The sequence below is a fragment of the Gopherus flavomarginatus genome, chromosome 18 (assembly GCF_025201925.1).
Source record: "Gopherus flavomarginatus isolate rGopFla2 chromosome 18, rGopFla2.mat.asm, whole genome shotgun sequence".
Classification (NCBI taxonomy): domain Eukaryota; kingdom Metazoa; phylum Chordata; order Testudines; family Testudinidae; genus Gopherus; species Gopherus flavomarginatus.
In genome coordinates this window covers 21,974,811-22,002,599 of record NC_066634.1, presented here as the reverse complement: position 1 = coordinate 22,002,599, position 27,789 = coordinate 21,974,811, and the positions used below count along the sequence as shown (strand labels likewise).

General features: G+C 48.9%; 2 protein-coding genes across 2 annotated transcripts in view; one reads left to right on the top strand and one right to left on the bottom strand.

Moving 5' to 3' along the window:
- The window catches only part of TIMM50 (translocase of inner mitochondrial membrane 50), a 53,468-nt gene that overhangs the window by 8,037 nt on the left and 17,642 nt on the right, over positions 1 to 27,789 (top strand). The window contains exon 4 of the mRNA XM_050928586.1: positions 16,146 to 16,167. Within this exon, the coding sequence (XP_050784543.1) occupies positions 16,146 to 16,167 (22 nt within the window). The remainder of the gene's footprint in view (positions 1 to 16,145; positions 16,168 to 27,789) is intronic.
- LOC127037148 (uncharacterized) lies at positions 21,564 to 23,532 on the bottom strand. The gene is made up of 2 exons (XM_050928665.1): positions 23,143 to 23,532; positions 21,564 to 22,170 (listed from the first exon to the last, which is right to left on the bottom strand). The coding sequence occupies exons 1-2, from the start codon at positions 23,333 to 23,335 to the stop codon at positions 21,755 to 21,757; spliced, it is 609 nt and encodes a 202-aa protein (XP_050784622.1). The 5' UTR covers positions 23,336 to 23,532; the 3' UTR covers positions 21,564 to 21,754.

Here is a 27,789-nt window from a genome sequence, read left to right as displayed (position 1 = left end):
AAATGAATAGCTTAGCAATGCCTTGGATGTTTCCATGGAGTACTTTCCAATGGTACCTTGTGCCTCCTTTCCGGAGTCCCTTACCTTTGCTGAGGTGCCATGGGGAAACCCTTTTGTGCTGGTGATGGGCAGTCCTGGTTAAATAAGTCCTCTCTTTATTTTCATAAGAGAGGTACCGCGGAGTTGCATTTCCACGATCTTTCCAATCAGAATTCCATTAAATGGCTCTTGCCTTGATGATGTTGTCACCAGTCTCCTAAAAAACGGTGGTGAGCTTCCCTGATTTATTTTGCAGAGGGATCATCAAACAGGTGGTGGCAATCTCCTTTCACTACCAGGCTAGGGTGAATTTGAACCAATTGTGAAACCTGGAATGAAAAGCTCTTGCAACCTATTATTGCTCCTCTGAGCCATCCAGTCATTCCTGGGAACTTTCCCCAGCTCATGTAAAAGGAGCAAATGCGTCTCAAAGTGTCATGGGAGAAGGGAGCGGCGTGGTATAGAATAGCTGCTGTCCACGTTCCTAAACATATATGGCGCCATCTGGTTTGTTAATGGGTGTCCAGAGAAGCCAACGTGACTTGAGCAGATCTGCTAGGGGCCTGGTGGATTGAGTTGGGAGACTGAAAAAGTTGTCCATTATCTTCTATTGGAATCAATCCAATGGGCCTTAGCGGATCTGCTCAAGTCACGCTGGTTTCTCTGGACACCCATTAACAAACCAGATGGAGCCGTATAGGTTTAGGAATGCAGACAGCAGCTATTGGCATTGGAAAAGGTTCAGAAAAGGCAACGAAAATGATTAGGGGTATGTAACAGCTTCTGTGTAAGGAGAAATTGGGAAAACTGGGACTTTTCAGCTTGGAAAAAAGACAACTGAGGAGAGATATTGAGGTCTGTAAAATCATGAGTGGTATCGAGAAAGTAGATAAGTGTTGTTTACTTCTTCTCATAACACAAGAACTAGGGGTCACCAAATGAAATTAATAGACAGCAGGTTTAAAACAAAAAAGGATTTCTTCACACGACGCACAGCCGAACTGTGGAACTCCTTGCCAGAGGATGTTGTGAAGGCCGAGAGCATAACAGGGTTAAAAAAAGAACTAGATTAAGTTCATGGAGGACAGGTCCATCAATGGTTATTAGCCAGGATGGGCAGGGATGGTGCCAGAAGCTGGGAATGAGCGACGGGGGATGGATCACTTGATGATCACCTGTTCTGTTCATTCCCTCTGAGGCACCTGGCACTGGCCACTGTCAGAAGACAGGAGTGAATTGTGTCCGGGGTAACAGCACATTAGGATCATAGGCTTTTAGACTGATTTTTTTTTCCTTAGGCTGCTGATCACTTACAGCTTCTGCTGATTTAACTGGGATGCCTGGGTGCTCAGCCCTCTGAAAACAAGGCCAATGGTCCAGTAATTAACGGGAAAAGACCTGTTAGAGCATGTCCAGTGCCTGCCTGCCTCCCCACCTTGCTGCCTCTCTTCCTGTTGGGCTGAAACTTATGTCATAGGAACAAATGGATCTTGAGGTGTTCTGGAAAAAGGGTACTGCATTCTGAGACAGATGAAATTTCCTCCAGAGATATCACTTTCCCCTCCTCCCCCCATGCCCTTTGGAAACTTACAATGGACTCTTCTTTTCCAGTGCAACAGGGAAAACCTGGTCTTGAGCAGAGGGCTTGGAGAAGGCAGATGTGAATGTTGAATGGCTTACGTTGCTGTCCGACAGAGGGTGGCCTTTCCAAGGGAGTACAGCTCAGTGGCCCTTACTTCAAAGGGACCAGTGGGTGGAATGACTGCTCCATTCCTTTCTGAAAGTAGGAGCAGCTGGACCAAATCAGCAGGAGTGTCCTGCCCTTTCTGAGGAAAGAGTGCTGCATTTTCTTTTTTACATGGAGCACGGGGAAGCTAAGGGAGTTCCTGTCTAGACAAGGATTATGCGTGTGATTAGAACTGTTGCTACCTTGAAACTCCTTCTTTCGTCTCTCTGCCCAGTGCTTGCCACCTCTTAGGCTTGAGCACGTTCCTGTTTGATGTCCATGTTTTCCTGTGTCCTGAGACTGTAGACAGAAGCTGGGAGAACGTCTGGTCAAAAGTTCCCACAGATGCATTACGATCTGTATTACAACCCGCACATGCTGCCATGGACATGTGAATGGGCCTTGCTGATGGGACTGTGGGAACTCGCCTGACTGTGGCCTCTTCCACAGCCTACCTGTTACCTTCAACACCCTATTGTTCTTTGAAGGGCTGGGAATGGTCAAGTCTTCGAGTGAGCAGTTCTTGTAACGTGTATCTATCTGCACCTCTCATATCCTCCCTTTGATGCTGTTGGGGGCAGCTGTAAGGGGGTGAACTGGTGCCTTTCAGGGCTTCTCCCCTGCCCCTGGTGTTTTTAACCATTGAAGGAAAATGTTGTTTTCACGTCTTCCTATGTACTAGCTCTGCTTGTACCCATGTTTACTGGAACAGGTGTCCAGACCAAGCTTTCTTTAAACTGGTTCTCTGTGTGCTTTCCCTGGCATGCCCAGCGTACTGTTTTACCCTTGTCCTGCCTTCCATCCTGAAGTGACTGGAAACGGTGTCTCAAAGCAGCCTGTTAACGAGGCTTAAATTAGCTCTAGCCCTTGCTGCTCATTCTTGCATTCCATTTAGTGTATCTTTGTACAAAGACATCAGCATTTGTAGGAAGATGAGGGCCCTTGGTTGGCCTTTTCAGTGGAAAGTGGGTCCCTGCTCTAAGGATTTGGTGGGTATTTGTTTCTCCTTTGCTGTCCCCTTTGGAAATTGGTGCACAGGCCATGGATCCTCTTGAAGCTCGCCTTGCAGAGGGGAGTAGATGGCTGGGCTCTCTAGAGGGCACTTTCCCCATTGCCTGTGTAAAAATCTCTCCCTTTTTCAGATCTGGCCTTTCAGGTTGTTTTTTGATATGCAGCACGAGCCATGAACCCAGTTGGGGCATTAAGGTGTGAATTGCTGCAGTGGTTACGCATTGCATATCCTCATGGCGTTCTGTATGGGGGAGAGTGGCTTTCTTTTTTGAAGTGCCTCTTGGCTTCCTGGCTGCCCTTTAAATGCAAGGCTTGTTTGATGTTCAGGCAAAGTTCCAATTCCTCACCTTGTTGTGAATAGCGGCTAATTGTCATGGGGGGAAGCGCCCCATAATATACCCCTCTGGTGCAGCTGAGGGCGGCACACTTCCCTGGTATCCTCAGGTGAATGACTTCACTGCCCTAGATGGGAAGTTGGAGCCTGTGTGCTGACAACACACTTCTCTCACGTCCCCGCAAATATCCCTTCTCACCTTGGGTAGGCAGCAGGTCTCGTTGCTGTCGGCACATGCCATCTGCCGGTGTGAGAACCAGCCATGCTAACAAGTCTTTTCCGGTATAACTGGACTCTTTGTAGAGCTCTGCTCTTGAAAATCATCCCTGAAATACAAGGATTTAGTGCTCTGAGGGTAATTGTGACAAGATTGTTCCATTCCTACCGCCTCCTTCAACTGGGTGGGTGGGTGGGTGGGGGACCGGCTCCTGCATATACACAGTACGGACTCAGGTGCTGCCTGGTATCTCAGTAAGCGCTCTGCTGGTCCCATTTGAGACTGATGCTGCTTAACATGGATACCTCTCAGGCTGTGGGAGGAGCTGCACTGGGCGGTAGGTGAGCGGTGCTGCTGGGATTATTCCTGTGCTGATCTGCTTGCCAGCTCAGGAATCTGTGCGTGTCCAGTAGACACTTGCTCTTGGGAGGGAAGAGAGAGTCTGCCCACAGGTGCTAGCTCTGTCTAGATTGTTGTGTAGCCGAGGGGCCACAGAGGCCTTCACCCAGCTAACTGTTCTTTGATGTAACTGCAGACCCATGTTTCTCATAAACGCTTCGCAATGTAGTTACCTTGTTGCTTTCCTCTGTGGCAGTAAAAACCCCTTTGGCTTTCTTATTGATCCTATCTGCTTAAATGTCATATTCATGTGACTTGCCATAACGAGGTGTCTGGCTGGTAGCAACAGAGCAAATGTGCCTGGTTGGGAGGGCTTGGCACACTTCCCAGCTCCTTGAGAATCACATGGCATCATGTAATTGTTTGTGCCTTGTCTGGTCACCTCTCCGTTGACTGGCTGTAAAACGGGGCAGCTTTTGATCTCTCTTTTCCCACACAGTTCTGCTCACGCTCTTTTTTTTGGCTTCTAGACTGGGACTCGATCTGTTTGTTACAGTCCAGAGAAAAGCTTCCTCTTTCCCGGGAACTTTAAAATGTAATATGTGGGTGGTGAAAACACCCCAGCTGCTGGTGACTTTCTTAAAAAGCTGGATCATGCCAGCAGAGAACAAAACTGCAGATGGGATGTTGAAGTCTGAGGCAAAGGAAGGGAATTGGGACCAGATCTTTTCAGCAGATGTCATGAGATATGCTTGTGGAATAAAGGGATGTGATGTGTTGGGTAGATGAGATATGACTCGAAGGTGCAAATGAGGAAAACGGGAAAGGCCTCCAAATAATTCAGTGCCCTGCTCCCATTCCCAGGATGTTCTGACTCTTGCGTGAGCATAAATACACAGGCGGCTACTGCACGCTAAGTAGTAGTATTAACCCTGTTTATTACCGTAATGCCTATGGGCCAGTCAAGATCAGGTGCCGTTTTGCTAGGCATTATGCAAGCACAGGACTGTCCTGAAGCTGTTGTTGGAGATTGTTACAAAACGTTTTTCTCCTTGAGGCTCTTAAACCTGCTGTTCCAGAGCTGCTTCCCCTGAAAACCTTACACGCTGTCACTGTGGCTAAGGATGGTCCTTGATTGTGGAAAATGGTTACTTAGATTGGAACAGGGACAATGTTTTTGTTCTGTGTTTGTACATGGCTAGAACTATGGGGTCCTGCTCCATAACTAGGGCTCCTAGGTGCTACTGTAATACTCCAAATAGCATTAAAAATGTACAGCACCTAACACAGTGGAGTCCTGCTTCATGACTAGGGCTCCTAGGGGTATGGTAATACAAATAATAAGACCTGGCCAGATTCTTTTGGAAGCCTCACACTTTCCCTGTTTCCAATTTTCTTTTGGGTTCAGCCATCAAGACAGTGAGTGCAGGCTGGCAAAAGGCAGTAGCTCACACTTTGAGAACTCCTTTCTTGTAGGTGAACATGGACGTTGACTGGGGATGACATCTGCAAAGAACTTGATTCAGTAAGAGAACTGTAGAGTGAAAGAGTAATAGTACTTGAACTGAGAATTTACATAGTACTTTCCAGCCATTAGAGATCTGTGTGGTGTCACCCCGTAATGGACAAAGCTACTCCAGTCCCGCTACTACATTATGTTCAGAAGACCTTGTCTTATGCGCTATATAGTGTGTGGACAATCAGGGTCCAGGATGGCAGAAACTTTTTCAGTCTCAGGTTGTCTCCTGTCCTTGGCCTGGTGAGATCTTTTTTCTTCCCTATGTAGCCAATGTCCTTTTTTAGGTGTGCACCAAAATCCAGGAAGCCAATGGGAAAGATAAAATGAAGTGCTGACTGCTGCTTTTACTGCCAGGAGTCAACAAGCCTGCTGGAGCTGGAAAGAATTCCATACGCCTACTGGGAATGCCTACTAGGTACTGAAAGAGTGTTCTTTCACAAACCACCTTTGTGGAGCCCTTCATCAGCAAGAGGACATATAAACAAAACACTTCCCTTTTAAGAGCCAAGCACATAGGCTCCCCTTAACTGAAGTCCATAGCAAAGGCCTTGACTCGCTTCAGCCAAGTCCTGGGAAAGGTGATGTAATCCCGTTGCACCCGCTGGTTCTCTTTTTGGCTCAGCACTCTTGACTCTCGTTGCTGGACTGGGCCCCAGTTCCCCACAGCGTATTGCGGGAGGGGAGAATTAATTCCCTGCAAGTGGCCCAACCTGGCTAGTCAGGACAGCACCACGCATTCAGGGGCGGTATCTGGGGTCACCCCTGGGGCTCAAGGAGAGAGTTTAACCCCCTTTCCTGACAGCTTCTGAATGGGCTTTGTACACTCAGTGTCTCCGAGCTAAGGTTAGGCGCATGGATTTTCAGTTGTCTTGCCAGCTTCTCTGGCTCAATTAGGTTTTAAAGCTCAACAGTGCTATCTAGACAATGTGAACTGGTGGAGTGTGGGGCCAATCCCCCCATCCCCAAATTAAACTGCTGCCTTGAAGCTTGTTTGTTTTTTTTTGTTTTTTTTAATGCCCAGGCTGCCCTATCAGTTGCAGCTGCTGGCTAAAAGTCTTGTGACACACAATAGGAGAAGTGGGGCAGTTGTGCTTCTTGGTCCCTAGTGTGTTCAGAGTAAATGTTGGCCTGTTTGCTATGCAACTCTGGACTTAGAAGGTGAAATGAATTGTGAATGACCTTCCCCCTCTCCCCGCTAAAAGGAGGGTCAATCTGTTGATTCGTACCCCTCCTGTGCGTGTTACCTATAGAAGAAGCTGCAATGCTGGATTCCTGCCCTGGGTCTGTGGCCATCAGTTAAATAAATAAATAATGGAGATATACCTATCTCCTAGAACTGGAAGGGACCCTGAAGGGTCATCGAGTCCAACTCCCTGCCTTCATTAGCAGGACCAAGTACTGATTTTGCCCAAGATCCCTAAGTGGCCCCCTAAAGGATTAAACTTACAACCCTGGGTTTAGCAGGCCAATGCTCAAACCACTGAGCTATGCCTCCCCCTTTCATCTAAAATCTGGCATATTTAGCAATCTGGAGAAGTAAGTTAGTGCAGAGGCTGAAATTGCTGTACAGTTGCGTGTCAGGTACGCACCCAACTTGGTAAGAGGCTGACTTCATTCAAGCCCCCTATGGCTCCCACTGACGAGTGAATGATGTCAAGGAGGATACCAGTGCTTGAAAGACTGGCCACAGAAGTACCATGCTGCAGGCACGTCTGACGCGTTTGGCATTGGAGTGGGCAAGTGATTAGACGGTCCCTGGCTTTTGCTCTGTTCTCCTTTGTTTGTGGATTTATCAGAGTGAGGAAGTTTTATAGCGAACTCTGCTCATGTTGACTGATAACCAGGAGAGATCTGACTGCAAAAAAGTAGTCTTCCTGTCTGCTGGCTGACTTAAAAACAATGTATTTAGGAATGGTTAGTGCTGGAAAAACTGCATGAAAGCTCATGAACTGCCAGGATTATATGGCATTCAGGTCCTTGGTATATGTCCTTTTATTCCAAACATGGGCACTGTTGCTGATTTCTTACATATATTAGTATGAAACTCTGCCAGTGACGTAATATTGCTTCCTGGGAAGATGCAAATCCAAACAGGGTTTCTTTAATCAGTAATGGAACCACCTGGAGGTTCTCGAGTAGTTACATGGTTTGTTGGTCTAATTTGATAATTTTTGTTTTTAATTGAAGTTAAAATTGTATGACATTGCAGTTAAAATGAAAGCTGCCAGTGTACAGTGGTTTCTCATCTCTTTAATTTAAAAAAAAGAAATTCACACTATGCTAAATTGATGTCTTGGTCTCTGAAATGCAGGGTGTTTGGGATTAATTCTGTGTCCAGGGTACCTCATCCGTGTTTCACTCCAGTCCTTTTTTTAACATAATTCCAAACTCTGCAAAACACAGCCGTGATTCATAAACCTCCTTGCTTTTGAATGATCAGTCAGTTACGATATGCTACTCGTTCCTCCCATGGGCTGTTAAAAATAAACTCTTGATCAACAAGCATCTCTGCCTCAATCGTGCATCCACTCCCTGCAGACTCAAGTTCTATAGCAGACTCCCGCCTCGATACCCAAGCCTAGATCCTTTGGGAGATTTTCACATGCAGGGGGGATTGAGGGCGTGTGTGTGTGAGAGATTTCTTTTTGCAGCAAGTTGATCCAGCGGCCCTTAAATGAAAGTGAACTTTTCACCGAAGAATGTCACTTGTTCTGCTGAACAGCTATTCTGGTCCTGCACCTGTGTCAGGACACAATGAAACTTGCCCTTCTCCATTGCCTCCTTGTGTGTGTGGCTGGGGCCGGGGCTTGTTCTTTGACCAGTTAAGTTCCTTTTTGTTTGGTGTTGCAGATTCTATAGGGCTTAAACAGCTGGTCCGTTATTATAGCTGTCTCTTCTTTTTTAAGTAGCCAATTGTTCTGGGTATTGAAAGGGCGTTCTTTCTCTAGTCACCTTTTCTCCTTGCATGTGGTTAGTGGAGCTTGGGTTGGAAGCTGACTTCGATTTGGGTTCTAGCCATCAGTACTGGTACTGTTTTCTTTGCCAGTGAAGCTGGCCACAAGAAGAATTGTGTATCGTGGAGGGGGTCAATGGTGAGCTGTATTGTAATTATAACTAGAGTGAACTTAAGAGAATCTATAGGGGAGTCCACCTTCCCAGGAGCCTGTTAATTCCTCATTGGGGTATTGCAAAGTGACACGCAACAGAGCTGAATGAGAGGAAGGATGGCCCAGTGGTAGGGTGCTAGCCTGGGACTGAGAGACCTGATTTCAGGTCCCCATTCTGCCACAGATTTCCTGTGTGACCCTGGGCAAGTCACTTAGCCTCTCAGTGCCTTGGTTCCCCGTCCTGCAAAATGAGGATAACAGCACTGACCTATGCACAAGGGTTGTGAGGATAAATACAGTCAATGTGGTGAGGTGTTTAAATAGGTGATAGCAAAAGGGACCTCTGGACACTAAATGCCTTCGCTGTGCTTTTCCTCCTCGCTCCTTAAGCCTCCAAAACATGTACGTGCTTTAGATGTATTTTAATTTGAGATCAGACCTGCAGAATGAAGTTTCTACAACCCACAGTGAAGCCCTCCACCACCCTCACCTATGAAAAACCTTATCCATTGCAGACTTTAAACCAGATTTGAAACATATTGAAATCTAATTGTAGTCCAGTAGTGGTTACAGTGTTGTGTGGGTAGGGTGCAATGCTCTTAGAAGAGCAGTGTGTTTAGCTTATATATATACTCACACACACTTGTGAGGGAGCTAAGGGTACCGTGGCTATATAAGCTGGTTGCCTTGACCACAATATGTCATCCTCCACGAATCTAAAGGTGTTAGTCTAGGTGGTAGCTATATGGTTATAACTGTTAAATTGGGGAGCGGGGGGGTTAGTGCAGCTGGGCCATAAGCTGTGTTAAGCTTGTACAGATGTTTGTCATCTAAGACTGGGTGAATTTGTTTGACTGAATCTTTTCTCAGCAAAAAAATGCAGACATGGTGACCACAGAACACTTTGTGAATTTGTGGTGATTTTGCGAAATTGTTTCAGTTAAAAAAAAATTCCAAGAAAAAAACATTTAATTTTGAAAATTTCAAAGCAAAATGTGTTTTTTCCTAATTCAAAACAACTTTTTGTTTGGAAACTGACTTTAATATTTTGTTAGTTAAATGCTAAAAGTTGCTCAATCAAAACAACTAAAGTTTCATTCAATCCAAAACTATTTTTTTTTTTTTTTACTGTTTGATTCACCAAAAATGTTGTCTTTCAGTTTTTTTTTTTTTGATTGCCAGCAAACCAAAAAAATCCATCATCTACCCAGCTCTAGTCAAGTTGTTTAATGTGCGACTGGAAGGCGCTCAGATGCTGCGGTGATGAATGTGGGATAAAAACGTATCTTGAAGCAAATGCAGTTCCAGACTTAAGTTTAGGAGTTAATATTTTGAAAAATTTAATAGTAAAAATAATTTTAAAAGAAGATAATCTATGTATGACTGAAGGGATTCCCATAGGTTGCTAAATAAGGGATCTGCAGGATTCCTGGTTGACTGGTGCATTCTAAAAGTATTTCCTGATAGTGCAGAATAAATTCCTTAGCACTTTTCCTTCCACCATGTGTTTCCAGTTTCTTTTCCTTTTATTGAACTTACACTACAGCCTTCAGTCATCGCTACATATAGTTCTGCTGCAGCAAAGATGCAAAGCTGTCCTCCGGACAATAGGTGAGAAGGAATAACATGAGCTCACAGCACAGCAAATTCAGACCCTTATTTTATATAAGGCTGGGGACATGTTTTATGTGGTTTGAATGGGCAGCCTGTTCATTATTGAAATCTTGGCCGGATACACCTGTAAACTTATCAAGGATCTGATAGAAGGAGGCCTTCAGTAACGGTAATGGCTAGATGCTGTGCCTTTCACTTAGGGGTTGTTGGCTCACGTCCTGCCCACTCCATTTGACCTTTCATTGGTCGTCATCCTTGTGAAATGAGTTGGTGGATCCTAGTCGTGTTTCTCATGAACAAGTTTCCACCTTGCAAATGAAGTCACAGCAGAAAATGTGCTGGAGGGAAGCACCTGCCTCATTGTAACTCCAGGTTTCCAGATGTCAAGGCCTCCCCACCCCGGCGTATTCCCTAGGTTTCTGAATTCTGTATCTGGTCAATTGATGAGAGTGATTCTGGCAAATCTTCATCTTGGCAGAGTGGCACCGAGAGGTGGAAAGCCAGAATTTCAGTACTGCAAGGCAGGAGGCTTTTGTGTTTGACCACTAGTAGAGAACTCACCTGGCTGCCTGCTTCACTCATCCCTTGAGGGCCCTGAGGGTGTGTATTAACTTGGGTGGAATTTCCTTGATGTGTATGTGGGGGAAGTAGGGGGTGTTTCTGAACTCAGATACATGCTGGTAGCACGCAGTTTGAGCTCTAGTCTGTTAGATTTTCCTTTTATTCAGGTTTAAACCACGTCCTTGCCCCAGTAGACCGTTATCCGGCCAAGCTTGGGCTTTATCTACTAATACTCAAGATGCAGCAAAGAGTCCTGTGGCATCTTATAGACTAACAGACGTTTTGGAGCATGAGCTTTCGTGGGTGAATACCCACTTCATGGGAGCCAGGTGACTTCCTGTTGCTGCCACCTCACTTTAGTAATTGGTACAGTAATTTAAACCTCATTATGTTCATGGCTCAGGTGATGGTGCTGCAAAGCTCTCTGGGAAATTAACATCGTTTTTTTCCTCCTGACAGCTGTTGTGGGGGCCACTCCCTTTCATGGCCCTTGAGGGTCAGTTGTCCGTTCTTTTCATCCTCCTGATCTGGATGTGCATTAAATAGGGGAGAGGGATTAGGATGGGAGGAACTTTGGCCATTCCACTGAAAAGAAACAATGTAGTGCTCACATTCACACCAAGGGAATTGCATCCTGAGGGGATGTTGTCTTCACTTAAGCAGTTGTATAAATCCGGTTACTGTTTGACCTCTTCGATGTGAATCTAAATAAAAACATCTGATTGGATTTGCTCTTTCCTGACTGGTGGGAGGCCAGCCAAAGACAGCCGGTCAAAATTATCTTATCTCCCTGGTTTTCCCAGCAGTGGGATGTTGGAAATCCAGGGGACGCCCCCTACAAACATTCGTCCTTGTCTGTTAGGGGGTCTGACTCAGGGGCATCATGTGGGCTTTGCTGACTTGTTCTCCAGCCCTTTATAATAGCCTGAATTTTTAAAAACAGGCTCTGACTCCTGACGTAGCTGAGCATTTGGCTTCCTGATGCAGAGTTGAACAATAACCTGTTTTTGTTTTGTTCTTGCTTCCTTCCCTTCTTCCCTGACCACTTTCTTTCAGTGTTGTCAGCTCTGCACTGTCCACAGCAAGAGACCTCAGAAATGGTTGTTTTGTGAGCCACGTGTTTATAAAATGATGGCATTATTGTGTACAGAGAGAGCACTTGATCAATATCCTCCATGACACGGAGTGGATTGGTTAGCAAGTTCTAGGGATCTGTAACGGGGCTCCCAGCGCTGCTGATGGACGTGCAGTCTGGAAGGAAGAGCTCCCAGATAAAGAAGAATGTCAGGTTTGCTTTCTTCTGCCACCCAGTTCTCACTTGTTGGCTTACTTTCTGAGCTTGCTGCTTTCTCAGGCTCGTTTCCCAGTTAGGTGGCGCTGTGGAGTTAACACCAGGTCCGCACCAGCTGGTCGGCCCTTAATATGGTTTGCTGAGCTTTCTGTGGGAATGACCCTGCTAGCGGCTGAGGTAGGAGGTACCCTTTCCATTCTCTTGCCATCTTGGACAGTTTCAAATGGGGACTAAACAGGCTCAGTTAGGCCTTTCTGTATGCTACCTAATTCTTGAAATGTAGTCGTTTTCCAGCTGCTCTTGACTGAGGTATGTTTTTTTCTGAACTGAGATACGGTCACACAGCCTCCTCCTAAAAGCCTGGCCACTGGACCTCAGACTCCTCCTCTTTCAGGAGCAGCAGACTCACTTTATGCACACACATGCTCTGTTTAAAGAGCGGTGTAGGTATCTGGAGGGCTTACGGTGCTGCATGGCCTGGGGTTGCTCTTATCCTAGACTGAGATGCCATTTATAAGCGGAAATGCATAGAGGGACCACCCGGCTGATTGATTCCAGACTAGCCTAGAGATACATTAGTAGGAGTAGAGTAAAAAGAGAGAAATCTTTCACTGTCCCGCATTTAGCATCCTGCCACGGGATTACGTGCCCAGTGGGGAACTGTACCCTTTGCTTGCTGTACAGGTTTCCCACATCTCCCTGTTACAGGCACCATCTGCCAGCATATCTGGGCCAGGGCGCCAGCTGAACTTCCTCTCTGGCAGCGGGAGGAAGCTTGACACCATATCCTTGTAGCTGGACCAGAGGACAGTGCGGGTGGGGAGATGAAATTCACAACCCGGTAGCCACCACCCCTTTCATTCTGGCAGCTGGGTGACCTGCAACACCTAACACTGGTCCTAGCAATAGTCGGCTGGGTAGGTGTGTGCAGTTGGAGAGATGGCACCGATTCAGAACGAGCACCGGGTAGACGTGTAGATGCCTAGTTACTCTCTCAGGAGTAAGGGCATGAAAGGGAACGGACCTTCCATTCATTAGTGTGTGAAGCTCTGGGAGATTATGGCGAGAGATCCAACTGAAAACACAGAGCCCAGCCACAGAACAGGAGATAGCAGACTTTATTTTGGAGCAGCAGCAGCTCCTTTTGGAAAACGGCCTCTGTGCATGTGCTGTTGAGGGGGAGAGCTTGCTACAGCTTCCTTCTGCCAACAAAGTCTGTCTAGGCCGTCTGCGTTCGGTTCTGGCAATTGACTGGCCAGTGACTACTTGCTGCTGCTCAGAAGAGTAAATATACCTGTCAGCTACAAAAGAAACCCATTGGTGTGACGTGACCAGGGTTAGAAGCGGAGCAGCCCACGGAAGGCGGAAGGCTTCTGGCCCACGGAAGGCGGCAGGGAAACAGCTTGAGAATGATGAGAGCGTCTTGTGACTTTCTCAAGTGCAGAGCTCTTTGCACAGTGCTGTAAAATATAATCCGCGTTTACAAAATACAGAACGTGACCCAGTCCCCACACCTAAGAGCTCATCATCCGTTTCAGGCAACAGATGAAGTATTAAGGGATGATTCCCTTCAACCTTAAGACTGGAGCAGCTTTGGAGGCACTTCCACGTCTCTTCCCCTTCTTAGTCTGGACACTAGCACACAACTTGGGTAATTAGACCTGGACACTGGCTGGGTCATTTGGCCAGCAAATCTCTGCCCGATTGCATCCTGTAAACACAACTACAGGGCCAAACAATCTGATAGGCAGAGGGGATATTTCACCTCCAACTCCCGGAAGGTACGAGAACTACTTCCCAATGGGGGTAAGCTTACCTATGGTGGGGGGCGGGGGTCCAGTTGCTCATTGCAGGCATAAGCAACTAGCCTGATGGATGTCACATTAGCCTCAGTGGAAAACAGACAGTTAAAGACATTCCTAGGGTCCTTAGAACTTAATCTAAGGATTGTCTCCAGGCAAGGGCCTGAGTAGTGACTGCCTTTTTCTTGTAATACCAAGCACCTCTTCTTCATCCAAGTGCATTGTCATCATTCTTTGTATTGCAGTAGTGTCTAGAGGCGCCTTCTCCTCCTGTCAATGAGCAGGACTGCCTTGTGCCAGGCGCTGTACAGATACAACAGCAAGATTGTACAATCTAAATAGTTTATTTGGTTCACAACCTGTGTATCCTCTAGAGCAGCAGTGGGCAAACTACGGCCCATGGGCCACATCCAGCCCGCCAGCCAATTTAATCTGCTCCCCAAGCTCCCACTGGGGAGCGGGGTCTGGGACTTGCCCTGCTCCTGTGCTCCAGTTGGGGAGTGGGGTCAGGGGCTGCGTGCACGTGCTGCGGTTTTGTGTAGCTTGCAGAAGCAGCAGCATATCTGCCTTCCAGCTCCTACGCGTAGGGGCAGACTGGGGCTCATTGGCCGGGAACTGCGGCCACTGGGAGCTGCAGGGGTGGCACCTGCGGATGGGGCAGGGTGCAGACCTGCCTGGCTGCGCCTTCGCCTAGGAGCTGGGGAGAGAGGGTGGGGGGAATATGCTGCTGCTTCCGGGAGCTACTTGAGGTAAGCCTACACCCCTGAGCTCCTCCCACATCCCAAGCCCCTGCTCCAGCCCTGATCCCCCTCCTGCCCTCCGAACCCCTCGATCCAAGCCCGGAGCACCCTCCTGCACCCCAAAGCCCTCATCCTGAACTCCATCCCAGAGCCTGCACACCCAGCCAGAGCCCTCCCCTCCTGTGCCCCAACCCCGTGCCTCAGCCCAGAGCCCTCTCCCGCTCCCTGAACCCCTCATTTCTGGCCCCAGCCAGAGCCCTCGCCCACTCCTGCACCCCAATCCCAATTTTGTGAGCATTCATGGCCCACCATACAATTTCCATGCCCAGATATGGCCCTTGGACCAAAAAGCTTGCCCACCCCTGCTCTACAGTGAGCCAGGGTTCAGAGGTGGTGATGTTTGAACTCGTTTGCATCTCCTCAAACCTAGCCTGACGAACCCAGAATTTGGACCAAACTGTAGAACGTGAAAACAGAACAGTTACAGTGACTAGTTCAAACACACATTCATCAAGTAGAAGTGTGATAAACCGTTCAACTCTCTCCATCCTCATCAACGTTGATCAGTTGTCACACTGGCCTTCCTGCTGGGTAGTAAATGAAGGCACCTCAGGAAAAACACACCCACCCGTTCCCCTGGAATTCCTTCTCTAGCTTTGTTTGTATTACTACTACAGAGCTGCTTAGAGCAACTTTGAATGTCTTCATCTTCCTAATGAATTCTAATGAGCTGCTTTTCCTGTGTCTTGGGAACATCACCAGATAAGGATTTTGTATGTAACTGTATTTTAGCTAATTTCACCCCGCCCCAAGGATATGCCCTTCTTTGTAAAAGAAATGTGGTGATTCAAACAGCTTTGACGTTACCGTGGGGTTTTCCTTTAGCAAAGGAACGTTCATTGCTTGTATTATGGTAGTGCCTACAGGCTGCAATTGAGATCAGGACCCTGTTGTGCTGGGCATGGTATAGACACGGTTACAGTCACTTGTGCCCAAAGAGCTTCCAGTCGAAATAGACGAAGGGCGGGAGTGGATTATATTCCTGATTTAACAGATGTTGGAATTGAGATGCAGAGAGGTTGTGACATTCCCAGAGTCTGTGGCAGAGCCAGCATTTGAACCCAAGTGTCCTGCATCGCTCACATGAAGATGGCTCTTCCTCTGCCTCAGGGGAGTTCAAAGTCAAAGTTCCCCGAGCGGCGGGCGCATCGGGTTGACGCAGTCTAGGCACATCGGTTTCGGTGGAGTTGGTCAGGCTGTCAATAAGAATGGGATTTGTTCCTGAATTTTTTTTCTCTTGTCATCAGATATTCAGTTTTCTGTCCTTGCCTGTTACAGTTTCAGCTGTTCTTAGCAAAGGGTCATGGGATCTGAAATATTCCTTATAGCCATTGTGATATCTTGCAGTGAATCATCTTGTTGCAATAAACATGCTGCTTATATATGAAACGTGTCAACAGTTAAGGCCCTCCTGTTTGTCAGACATCTCAGCTTGGTCCCCTTGTCTTAGACAAAAAGCTGATGTAATTAACTGATGTCAGGAGTTTTCATCCCCTCTCCCCTCCCCGGGGGAGCAGGCCCAGTTGGTGTTGCCAGAGTGCAGTGCCTGCTGTGGGTACAAGACCTCAGAGTTGAACATGCTATCAATGCTAGCGTTTGGGTAAGGGGGAGAGGGCTGGCAGCTGCACCCCAGCGAACAGATGTATCTGAATATTCATATGTTTAGAGATTAATCTTTCTCTTAATTAGGCAAATGACTGTGAGGGTGTCTCTAGCCATGCTGTGTAATGTGGAGGAGTCAGGAAAAGAAGAATAACCAGCCACATCTCTTTTCTTTCCCTACAGATCCCAGACGAATTTGATAATGGTGAGTAAAGCCCCAAACCTGCTTCTGAGTTGGCTTAGTGCTTTGGGCTACTTCCTCCCCGTGAGCCCTTGGCAGACAGACATGGAAGAGGAGCTGGTGGAGGGGTGTGTGGGTGGAGGGCGGGGGAGAATACATGTCGCTCCTGCAAATGTGAGTTCAGTAGTGTCGATGGCTCCCTTGATAAACAGGGCAACTCACTGGTCATTGGGAAGTTAGTGTGAGATGGAACAGAAAGGCCCTTCTGCTCCAGGCTGGAAATATGGCCAGTTTTAAAAGCCAAGAGTGCTAGCAAGTGCAGGGAGAGACATTTGCCCTTTCTTTTCCTTACTCCTCCAGCGGTATCCCCCTGTGGCAGGACAAAGTAGCTGCCCTCAAGGATACTTCTCAGACTTGACTGCTCTAGCTGCCTTCCCAAAGCCTCCCACTCTCCCCAAGCAGGAAAGCGACTCACTTTGGAGAAACATGTTTGTGTTTGGGCTTCTGAATTCTGCGCCACACAAGCTGAGTTTTACTCGGTGCCTATCGCTGTGCTAAGAGATGGATGTTTGTGCCCGGAGGGTGGTCTTGGATTTGCCAGTAGACGCCTCATTTAAACTCTTCTAGACAGAGAAGCACATTTGGGCTCGATACTTTTTAGTGCTGTTGTTCATGAATGATGAAAGTAAGGGACTCTACAGTAACCTGTCTGGGGAGTGGAACTGGCTGTGAAATGGCTTTGGACGCAGTGAATCCGCTGGGAGGTTGGGTTAAAGTACCGGATCAAACCTGAGAGTGCTGAGCTGCAGTTTCCCAGTTTCTCTCCCTCCTTCCTTCCTGAAAACATGGTGCCATCTTCTGTTGTGGTCTGTGTCCTGGAGGGCAGATGATGATTCCCCTTTAATCCCCTGGAAGACATGTAGTTGTTCCCATTGTTATGGATGGATAAACCAAAGCACAGAGAGGTTGTGTGACTGGCCCAAGCCTGAAACTGATTCACTGTAGCAGTAGTTTTCCTAACCCCCTGCTCTAGCCACTAGCCCACACTTCCGGCAGGGGGGATGGAAACAAAGAACTCCCACTGGAGTCTTCAAAGCGAGGTGATGGAGAGCAAAGGGCGAGAACAGTCCGTGGTGAGGGCTTTGGTCAACTGGGAGGCGAAACTATTTCCTGTGGGCTACTTTTGTCATCTGCACGTGGATTTCTTATGGAAAACATTTCCTTGTGAAGGATGTAGGGATGTTTTTTCCAATGGAAGGGTCTCGTCCAACAAGGTTTATGACCACAAATGAGTGTGTGCACTCCCCAGAGGGTTTGGCAGTCTATTGTCAGCGCTGTTAACATGCTCAATTGAGTTTTACAAACACGGAGTCCTCTTCCGAGCCTCCAAACCCTCATTTGGGTGAAACAGCAGCTCTGAACCTTGCCACCCACATATTGCTGCAGCAGAGTTTCCAGCGAGTCCTCACTGGTCAGAAATGGGGCTGGAACCCCTTTGACTCCTGGAAGAAACCATCAGCTGCGTTTCCTTCTTCCAACTTTTGCTGCAAACGACGGCTTCCATGTTCTTTTGGTCATCACAGGACGAGATTTTTAGAGAAGAGCAACAAAACTTAATAAGGAGGCCACAGCAGCTGAGCACCAGGGAAAGCCTGAGAGCTGAATCTTGGCTTGGCTAAAATGCAGGAGCCTGTGCAGATTTGAAAGACGTCAGAGCTAAAGAAGAAGGACTGAGTGTGATTTTGTGAGAGGATAGAGCCGGTGGTTAGGGTGCTAGCCTTGACCACGGGAAACCAAGGTGCAATTCCCTACTCTGCCCTGTGTGACAGTCGCCAAACCTGTCTGCCTCGATACTATAGAATGGAGATAGTAGCATTTCCCTGCTTCGCAGAGGGGATGCGAGGAGAAATTCATTAGCGTGTGATGCTCTGATACTGTGGTGATGGTGGCCAGATAGTACTGCAGCAAATGAGTAAGAGGACTGGGTGAAACTGAGAGAGGACGGTTTAGGGTGGCACTTTCAAAATACCTAAATAACTTAAGAACATGTGTCCCGTTGACTTGTTTGAAAATCCCACCCTGAGGCTGAATGTTCGGGAAAGCTTCCTGAGAGTGGGATCTCCAGCTGTGGAACAGTCTCTCCAAGCCAAGGCGCGGCTACACTTTTACTTAAGGCTTAGGACAGAACATGAGCAAACTCCTATCAAAGAAGACTCCTGGCATTGGATCCCTAAGAGAGACAGAGTGTTTTGAATTTGACTTTTCTCATCTCAGTGACTGTTCAGTAAAACCATTTCCTCTCTTCACATAGATGTAGAGTCAATGTCTTCAGCTCTCCCCTTTCCAATTAAACCCTCCCATTCATCATCCTCCCGGGAACATAGAGCGATAGGCAGAAGCAAAGGTGTTTGGGAAACGAGAATCAAGTGGAAAGCTCCTTTCCTGTTGCACTGTAGATCAAGGTTTTCAGAAGCAGCCAGCGATTTTGAGTAACTCATTTCTGTGGCACCCGATCTGAGGAACCTTTAAAGGGCCTGTCTTTCAGCAAGGGCTGAGCACCTGTTCTCTGAAAATCAGGCCTTTTTATGATGTCTCGGTTTGGGTACTCCAAAATCACTGGTCACTTAACACAAATGGCCCTAGTGAGGGACATGCATAGACCTTCCTCTCCCTTCACACAACTCCTAGTGTCCTTTGCTTAGGGAGATTCTAGGAAAACTGGACAATATCTTCTCTCGAAGGCCTAGGCTATACTTAAAACTTACACTAGCATAGCTGTGGCAGCTAGGAGTGTAGAAAATATCACACCTGCTAGTGACAAAGCTATGCCACCAAAGCCCCCAGGGTAAATGCAGCTATGCCAGCAGAAGTGTTTCTGTTGGCTTGGCTAATATCATTTGGGGAGATGGTGTTTCTACACTGCCAAAACTCCTTCCGTTGGCGTATACCGTGTCTATTCTTGGGGGGCTATGCTGGCATAAGATCTGTAGTGTAGACCGGGCTGCACAAGCAGCAGTACGCGTAGGCTCTTAGCCCTGGTCTACACAGGGGGGGATCAGTCTAAGTTACGGAACTTCAGCTACATGAATAACGTAGCTGAAGTCGATGTACTTTGATCAACTTACCATGGTGTCTTCACCGCTGTGAGTTGACTGCTGCTGCTCCCCCGTCGACGACTCCTGCACCTCTCGAGGTGGTGGAGTACAGGAGTCAATGGGAGAGCACTCAGGGGTCGATTTATCGCATCTAGACTAGACACCGTAAATCGATCCCTGCTGGATTGATCGCTGCCCGCCAATCTGGCGGGTAGTGAAGACATACTCTTAATTCACTAGGCCTCTGTTTGACTTGGATTCCTGTGTGGTTTTTTAGTTTCCCCCCTGGATATCTACACTTGTTTTTCCACCCTGGAAGATAAGGGGGTTTGTTCCCACCTTCCGGAATTGCCTGGCATTGCTGCAATCACCAGCATAGCATCGGGGTTCTGGGACAGGAAAGGCTGCGGCCTTGACCAAGTGGACTATCTAGGTTGCAGGACCTGGCCCAGTGTTTAATTGCTGTTCCATTTGTAGCTGAAATCATGTCCGTTTCCATATTAATCAGCCCAAGGTTAATCTATAATTAAAACAAGATGAACAGGGGCCAGCGCTGCAGTGTGGCCACACTGACAGGGGCCAGCGCTGCAGTGTGGCCACACTGACAGGGGCCAGCGCTGCAGTGTGGCCACACTGACAGGGGCCAGCGCTGCAGTGTGGCCACACTGACAGGGGCCAGCGCTGCAGTGTGGCCACACTGACAGGGGCCAGCGCTGCAGTGTGGCCACACTGACAGGGGCCAGCGCTGCAGTGTGGCCACACTGACAGGGGCCAGCGCTGCAGTGTGGCCACACTGACAGCACTTGCAGCGCTGTTGGGAGTGGTGCATTGTGGGCAGCTATCCCACAGAGCACTTCGTCCCATTTTGGCGCTGTGGCTTGTGGGAAGGGGAAGGAAGTGTGTGGGTCTTTCCGCTTCCTGTTCCAACGCCCCGTGGTGCTTTGCTACACATTCCGAGCAGTTTGGCGGCATTGTGAGTCTGCAGCACGATTTCTGAGATTTCTGTTACAAATGGAGCCTGAGCTGCTGAGGACCTTGCTGATGAATGTTGCCAGCACATCACGCATGGCAGTGGAGCTATTCCTTCAGCTGCAAAGTGACAGTGAGGAGTCAGACGATGATATTGAAACGCCTGACGCTCAAGACACTCAATTGCTTGTGGCAGTAACAGACGTGCTCAGCACCGTGGAACGGCGCCTTTGGGCTCGGGAAACCAGCACTGAGTGGTGGGATCACATCGTCCTGCAAGCATGGGATGACGAGCAGTGGCTGCAGAACTTTCGGATGAGAAAAGCCACTTTCATGGCACTGTGTGCTGAGCTCGCCCCTACCCTGCGGCGCAGGGACACGAGATTGAGAGCTGCCCTGCCAGTGGAGAAGCGGGTGGCTATTGCAATCTGGAAGCTGGCAACTCCAGACAGCTACCGATCGGTGGCGAACCAGTTTGGAGTGGGAAAGTCCACCGTTGGAATGGTGCTGATGCAAGTTTGCACAGCCATTAATCGCACCCTGCTAAGAAGAACTGTGACTCTGGGGAATGTGCAGGACATTGTGGATGGCTTTGCACAAATTGGTTTCCCTAACTGTGGAGGGGCAATAGATGGGACGCATATTCCTATTCTGTCCCCACCGTACCTGGCATCAGAGTACGTTAATCGCAAGGGGTATTTCTCCGTGGTTCTGCAGGCACTTGTGGATCACCGTGGGCGTTTCACTGACATTTACTCAGGGTGGCCTGGAAAGGTGCACGATGCACGCATCTTTCGGAACAGTTCCCTCTTCAGGAGGCTGAGGGCCGGGACTTTTTTCCCAGACCGCAAGATCACAGTAGGGGACGTCGAAATGCCCACTGTGATCCTTGGAGACCCTGCTTACCCCTTAATGCCATGGCTCATGAAACCGTATACAGGGAAGCTTGACAGGAGCAAGGACCGGTTCAACTACAGGCTGAGCCGGTGCAGAATGACGGTGGAGTGTGCTTTTGGCCATTTGAAAGCCCGCTGGAGGTGTCTTTATGGGAAGCTAGATTTGGGGGAAAGCAGCATATCCGCTGTTATATCCACGTGCTGTACCCTCCATAATATTTGTGAAGGGAAGGGTGAAAGATTCAGTGAAGAATGGACCTCCGAGGTTCGACGCCTAGAGGATGAATTTGCACAGCCAGAGAGCAGGGCTACTAGGGAGGCCCAGGAAAGGGCTTCAAGGATTAGGGATGCTTTAAGGGAGCAATTTGATGCTGAGAGCCAACAGTAATGTTTGGTGCCTTTGCTGTGCTTTGTTCTACCTTGGGGTACAATATTTACCACTTCCTGCAATAATAAAATGTATTGTAAAAGCCATAAAATCCTTTATTCAAAGTACAATACATAAAAGGCCAGGGGGGTTAGGGTGGTGGACTGTACATTCAGAGGTTTGAATATGTCCTATTTGGATTACTGTTCAATGTCTGCTGCACTTCAGGATTACTATGCTGCAGGGTAATGGGGGTGGAGTGCACAGGGTAAGAATTATAGTTATCAGGGCTGGTAGGTGATCGTACAGGTGTTGGGGGCAGCTGGGGGTAATAAGAAACTGGCTGCTGGAGAAAGGTGTTTTGTGCAAATACTGGGGAACAAGAAAGAGCTTTGGGAGGGGTGTGGGTTACCACGGTACAGATCTGCCTGCATGGCTACGAGAGACTCGAAAGACTCAGTTTGGCGAGCCAGGAGCCTTATCATCTGCTTTGAGGTTTTTTTGATAGCCAATTCCTTTCTCCTGCTTTCTGTTTGCCTCCACTCATACATTTTCTCTCTCCATTCCTGCGTCTTCCTACTTTCTCTGTTGTAGTGAATCATAACTGCTTTGATCAATTCTTCTTTTGATTTTCGAGGATTTTTTCTCAAGTTCTGCAACCGATGTGAGGCCAGTGATCCGGCTGCATTAGTCAAGGTCACTGAAAAAAACATAGATAGAAACATGTAATACACAGAGGCTACATTGTTTATTATCACACAGTGAAGGAGTTTTTAGACTTTTTGTAGCATCCTTCCCACATACCTCACATAACACAGAGAGGCCAGGGAAGCTAAGGCATGGCGAGCAATGGGGTGAATGTTTCTGCCCCGAGTGCACCTGGGAGGGGGAATTGACCGATGGGTCACTGGGGTTTATCTGCACTGGGTACAGGAGGTAGCTGTTGTCCTGCACAGGGGACAGTAGTGAACAGGAAGGTGGCGAGCTGCTGGCGGGGGGGGGGCGGTCCGCATAACTGCCGGCCTGCTGGTGAGGGGGGGAAAACGCACAGCTGTGCTGGCTGCCTGCTGGGAAGGGTGGGGAAAAACCGGCGGGCACCGCGGGGCTGGCTGCCTGCTGGGAAGGGTGGGGGAAGACCGGCGGGCACCGCGGGGCTGGATGCCTGCTGGGAGGGAGGGGGGAAGACCGGAGCGCACCGCGGGGCTGGCTACGTGCTGGGGGGGGAGGGGAGACTGGAACGCACCGCGGGGCTGGGGGGGGAACGCGAACCTGGCGCCCTGCACTCAAGTATCCCTAAATTCTCAACAGGGTTTCCTACTGCCAGATATATCACTGCTGCGTGTTACCTGGGAAGAGAGGGAGGGTCTTCTACAGCAATGTGGTTTCCGACCTGGCCCCTATGCAGCTTGCCTGTGTGCAGCCATGGTCCCCCCATCCCTCGCTGCACAGTGGATCGGACGAGTTAGCCTGACCGGGACAAGGACCACGGTGGCTCTCCCGATAAACTTGAGAAAGCACATTGCGCACGCTCTGGCTGCAACTTTTCAAGAGATTACCGAGGCAGATTACAGAGATGTGATAGAGCAAATCAATGGGCTATTCCACGTTTAGGCATGCATGCAGGCAGCCATAACCCAAACCCTCCTCTCCCAAAACATAAATATCTGCTTACCCCGAGCACGCTCCTCAGTTTCTTCCTCACCAGCAACTTCCAGCTGCTGCGACTGGCTAGCCTCCTCCTGGCTTGAGAAGAGCTCCTGGCTGCATGCCTCCTGGGACTCCGGGGTGTCTCCCTCCACGCCAGTAGCCTCGCTGTCGGCTTCCTCTACACCCTCCCCCACTTCTCCCTGCTCTGAACTCTCCATCGTGGTCCTCGGATTGGCAGTGGGGTCACACCCAAGTGTGGCATCCAGCTCCTTGTAAAAAGGGCAGGTTGTGGGGGCAGCTCCTGAGCGGCGATTTCCCTCACGGGCTTTGCAGTAAGCACTCCTCAGCTCTTTTATTTTGACCCTGCACTGTAATGCGTCCCGTTCATGGCCCCTTCTCAGCAAGGACTGCGATATCTGCCCATAGGTATCATCATTTCTCCTTCTGGAGCGCAGCTGTGCTTGCACAGCTTCCTCACCCCAAACACTGATGAGGTCCTGCAGCTCGGAATTGTTCCATGCTGGGGCTCGTTTGGGGCGTGGAGGCATGGTCGCTAATTGATTGAATGATTGATTGCACTCCACACCTGGCTGAGCAAACAGGAAGGGGATTTTTAAAATTCTCGGGGCATTTAAAGGAGGGGTCAGCTGAGCCCAGGGCAGTGGAGTGTGCATGATTACCAGAGAGGCTGCTAAGGTATGCTGGGATACCTCCTTATACCCCGGAGGTCAATAAAAGTGCTGGTGGGCTTCCACACTTGCTGACCAGCGCTGGATCACCAGCGCTGGAATCCCTACACCCGAGGCTCGACCGGGTTTACAGCCAGCGCTGCAACCAGGGAGTTGCAGCGCTGGTCGTGCTTTGCAAGTGTGGCAACATCCTAAGTTGCAGCGCTGTAACCCCCTCACCAGCGCTGCAACTCTCTAGTGTAGCCAAGCCCTCAGATCTCTATTGCACAGGGCTCACTCAGCGGCCAGTTGCAAACAAATCCGCATTGTGGGATCATCCAAGGAGGCCCGGGCGCCTCAAAGGCCAGGATGACGATGTCTGTTGGTAAAGCTCTCACCATTTTTTAACATCTGAAATTCACTTGCAAAGATCATGTAAAACTCAACTCTCTGCTTATCTCAGGGGCATGCGGTGATCTATAACCCAGGCACAATTTCCCACCCGCCAAAGAATGAACAGTTTGACCCCTTGAATTTCCGCAAATTAAACGCTCAAAAATGCCAGCCAGTGCTTTTTAGGAAGCTTAAGAGGTACATCTTCATGAGGCCAAAAATCCTCAACAGAGACATGTTCAGCATTCATCTTTTTCTTTTAGTAGGTTACTGAGTTCAAATATACGTCTAATTTAATAGAACCACCCCAGAATCCACCAATCAAGGTATTGCTTCTAATATTTGTTTCCGGTTGTGCCCAAGAATGTGGCAAGAGTTTTCCAAACCTGAAGGGGGAGGTGTGCTCCCTGCTGTTCAGAGTGATCCATAAACCAGATGATCATATGGGCTCCAAAATCAGTCACTTGTAATCTCGCCCCATCTTCCCTGCCACTGCCATTGTGGAATGGGAGTACCATTTTGAAACCATAGAAAAGGGCTGGGCTGGGAGATTGTAGCAGTGCCAGAAATTCTGGCCTTGGAATCCGGGAATCTGCGTCCTCTTGTTCATCCCTTTCCTTCATGGGCATGGGGAGAACAGGACTGCCTGCATTGCCTGTGATATGATGATAGCACCTGCCGCTCTGCATCAAGTTAGTGACTATAATCAAATCTCATGCTTTAGGGTTTCAGCCGCTTACCTGCAGCGGGGTCGGGAAGGAATTTGTTCGCCAGAGCACAGTTTGTTTTCTTGGATGCGCAGGGGATTTTTCGCCTTTCTCTGGAGCATCAGAGATTGGCCATTGTTGGGGTGCAGTGGCCCATGTTCTGAGGCAGGGCCGCCTAGAGGATTCAGGGGGCCTGGGGTCTTCAGTGGCAGGGGGCCCCTGCTTTGGCCGTAATTCGGCGGCGGGGGGGTCCTTCCACTCTGGGACTCGCCACCAAAGTGCTTTGAAGACCCGGGGTGGGGGACCCCCATCTCCGAATTACCGCCGAAGACCCAGCTCTTCGGCGGCGGGTCCCGGGGCAGAAGGACCCCCCGCCGCCGAATTACCACCGAAGACCCAGAGCGGAAGAAGCTCCGAGAGCCTGGGCCTCACAAGAGTTTTCCAGTGCCCCCGGAGCAAGTGAAGGACCCCGCTCCAGGGGCCCTGAAAAACTCTCGTGGGGGCCCCTCCGGGGCCTGTGGCAAATTGCCTCACTTCTTCCCCCTCCCCCACCCCACCCCCCAGTCAGCCCTGCTCTGAGGTCATGCAGAGAATCCTCTCTTAGCTGCCTGACTGGTGTGTCTCATTCTCCTGCTCAAGGTCAAACTCTTTGTCAGATTCGGGGTCAGGAAGGAACACCACCACCACCCCCACTCGGTCAGATTGGGAGGAACTTTGGGGTTTTTGATTCAGCTCCGGCTGGGATCATCTGGGCCCGCCTCGCCTAATCAGTTGCCTGCCACTGCAGAAGCCTCAGGCATTGAGGCACCTCAGCCTCTCCTGTTCTCTCTCTGCGACTCCGTTTAGTTTCCTGAGCACAGAAATTCTTTTGGTGCAGGCTAAGTCATTGACTTACTATAGGGGCATCTGGGTGAAAATGAATGTCCTGTGCTATGTGAGGTCCGACTGGATGATTGGTTGGTCTCTTTTGGCCTTAAACTCGATGAAACTACATGGGCCGCAAAATCAATCCCGTGTAATCTCTCCCCATCTCCTCCCCTCCACCCTATCAAATTGTTGAAAGCGTGCGTAAGTTTTAGTACTGCTGAAGTGGACTCCTGGTGAGTGGAGGGGCAGTTTTGATCGCTCTGGCAGCACAATCACAGTGCTCTGTTCAGACCTTGGCCAGTCAGTGGGCAAGTTGCCTCTTCGATCAGGTTTACAAATATCTTCGCCCCCCCCCACCCCCCACGTTGGGTCTGTGTTTTGCTACTACTTCCAAAGCTACATTCAGGGTAGTTTTCCCACCCCGCTTGGTTATACAAACTATGGAATTATTTCACTGTGATATTGTTGGAAACCCATCTGGTAAAATCCCAGCCCGACTGAGGATTTAAACCCTTTACTTTGGCTGGCTGGAAGCACAAATGTCTTTACCGCTTTTTGGATTTAGGTGGCAGAGAAATCTGGGAGGAGAGCAGCTCAGTAGAGGGAAAGCCAGATTATAAATATGTTAATTCTTTAATGTGTTTAAGCTGGATAGTGAGTGAGCAGTAATAAGCGTAACATGCTCAGCTCCCCCTAGGGGAAAAAAAAAAAATCAAGAAATAAAGTTACTTTACAATTCTAATCAGCTGAGTGAAAGGGCCAGTGTTTGAGTTGCTTCTCCAGAGCAGATGTACTGGTGCATAAACAGCGTGTGTGAGTCTCTTGTCGAGGGCAGAAGGTCAGGCAGGACTTGTGCTGGGATGGGAGGATTAACAATTCTCCCTTCCCTACCCATCCCTGGGCATCGCTGTGAGGGGAGCAGAGTGGGAAACTGCTGTGACATTGATTGAAGAGGAGGGGGGAATGTGGCACTGTAGTATGTCTATCCCCAAGGGCTGGGAGCCATAGGCTTTCCAGATGCCCCCCTTCTTTGCCTGTTCCACTTGATGAGCAAAGCGCAGGGGCAGATTTCAAGAGAGAGAGCCCAAGGGGGTCGGAGCGGTGGGGAAAGGTCAGGCTCTAATGGCATCCTGTCGCAGCGCGGTCTCTCATACCTTCGTCCCGTCCAGCATGCCTTCGCTTGCTTAAGATCATTCTACAGCTGCTCGCTCATCTGTTCCGTGGATCGGTGTGCTGAAGGAGCCATAGACTACTCCTCCGCCAGGCTCTGACCCCCCAAATTCACCTAGGCCCCAGCTCTCTACTGCCCATGCGTCCTACTAGGCAAAGCTTTGCATATCTCCCTGATAAAGCCCATGTGTTTCTGGATTTTCTTCCTACAGTGCCTTGAATGTTCTGAATCCCTGCATCAACAGAATGCCATTGGGTAGACTTATTTTGGTGGTTTCTGTCGGAGCACACCTCTCAATCATACAGGCTGATTGTTCATTTGATGTTTGCAGCGTGTCGCTCCTAGGATATTGGCGAGACAAGATGGGGAAGGTAATACCTTTTATTGAACCAACTTCAAAGAGAGAAATCTGTAAACTCGAAAGCTTGTCTCTTTCACCAGCAGAAGCTGGTCCAATCAAACAGTGCTTTTCAACCTGCGCCCTCCAGACTAAGATTTCCAAAGGGGTCTGCACCTCCATTTGAAATTTTTTAGGGGTCCTCAAATGAAAAAAGATTGAAAACCACTTCAATGAAAGATGCTACTTCACCCACCTTGTCTGTTCATTTCACAGCATTTAGGAGCATAGTCCTACCAGATGGCAAAGATCTGCCAGATTGTGGAGTGGAGTGTGTGTGAAGGGGGGTTACATCGCTTATTCTGATCCCAATAATGCAGAATCTTAGTGAGAAAGTTTCAAGTATAGGTCCTGCTTCGTCCTACAGTTTGTAAGGGAAAATAGCAAAGCGGGTGGGGGAGAGGAAGGCTGACTTTCAGAGGTGTTGTGCTCCCACTGAGTTGAACTAGGGGGGAGGTGTGCTCAGCAA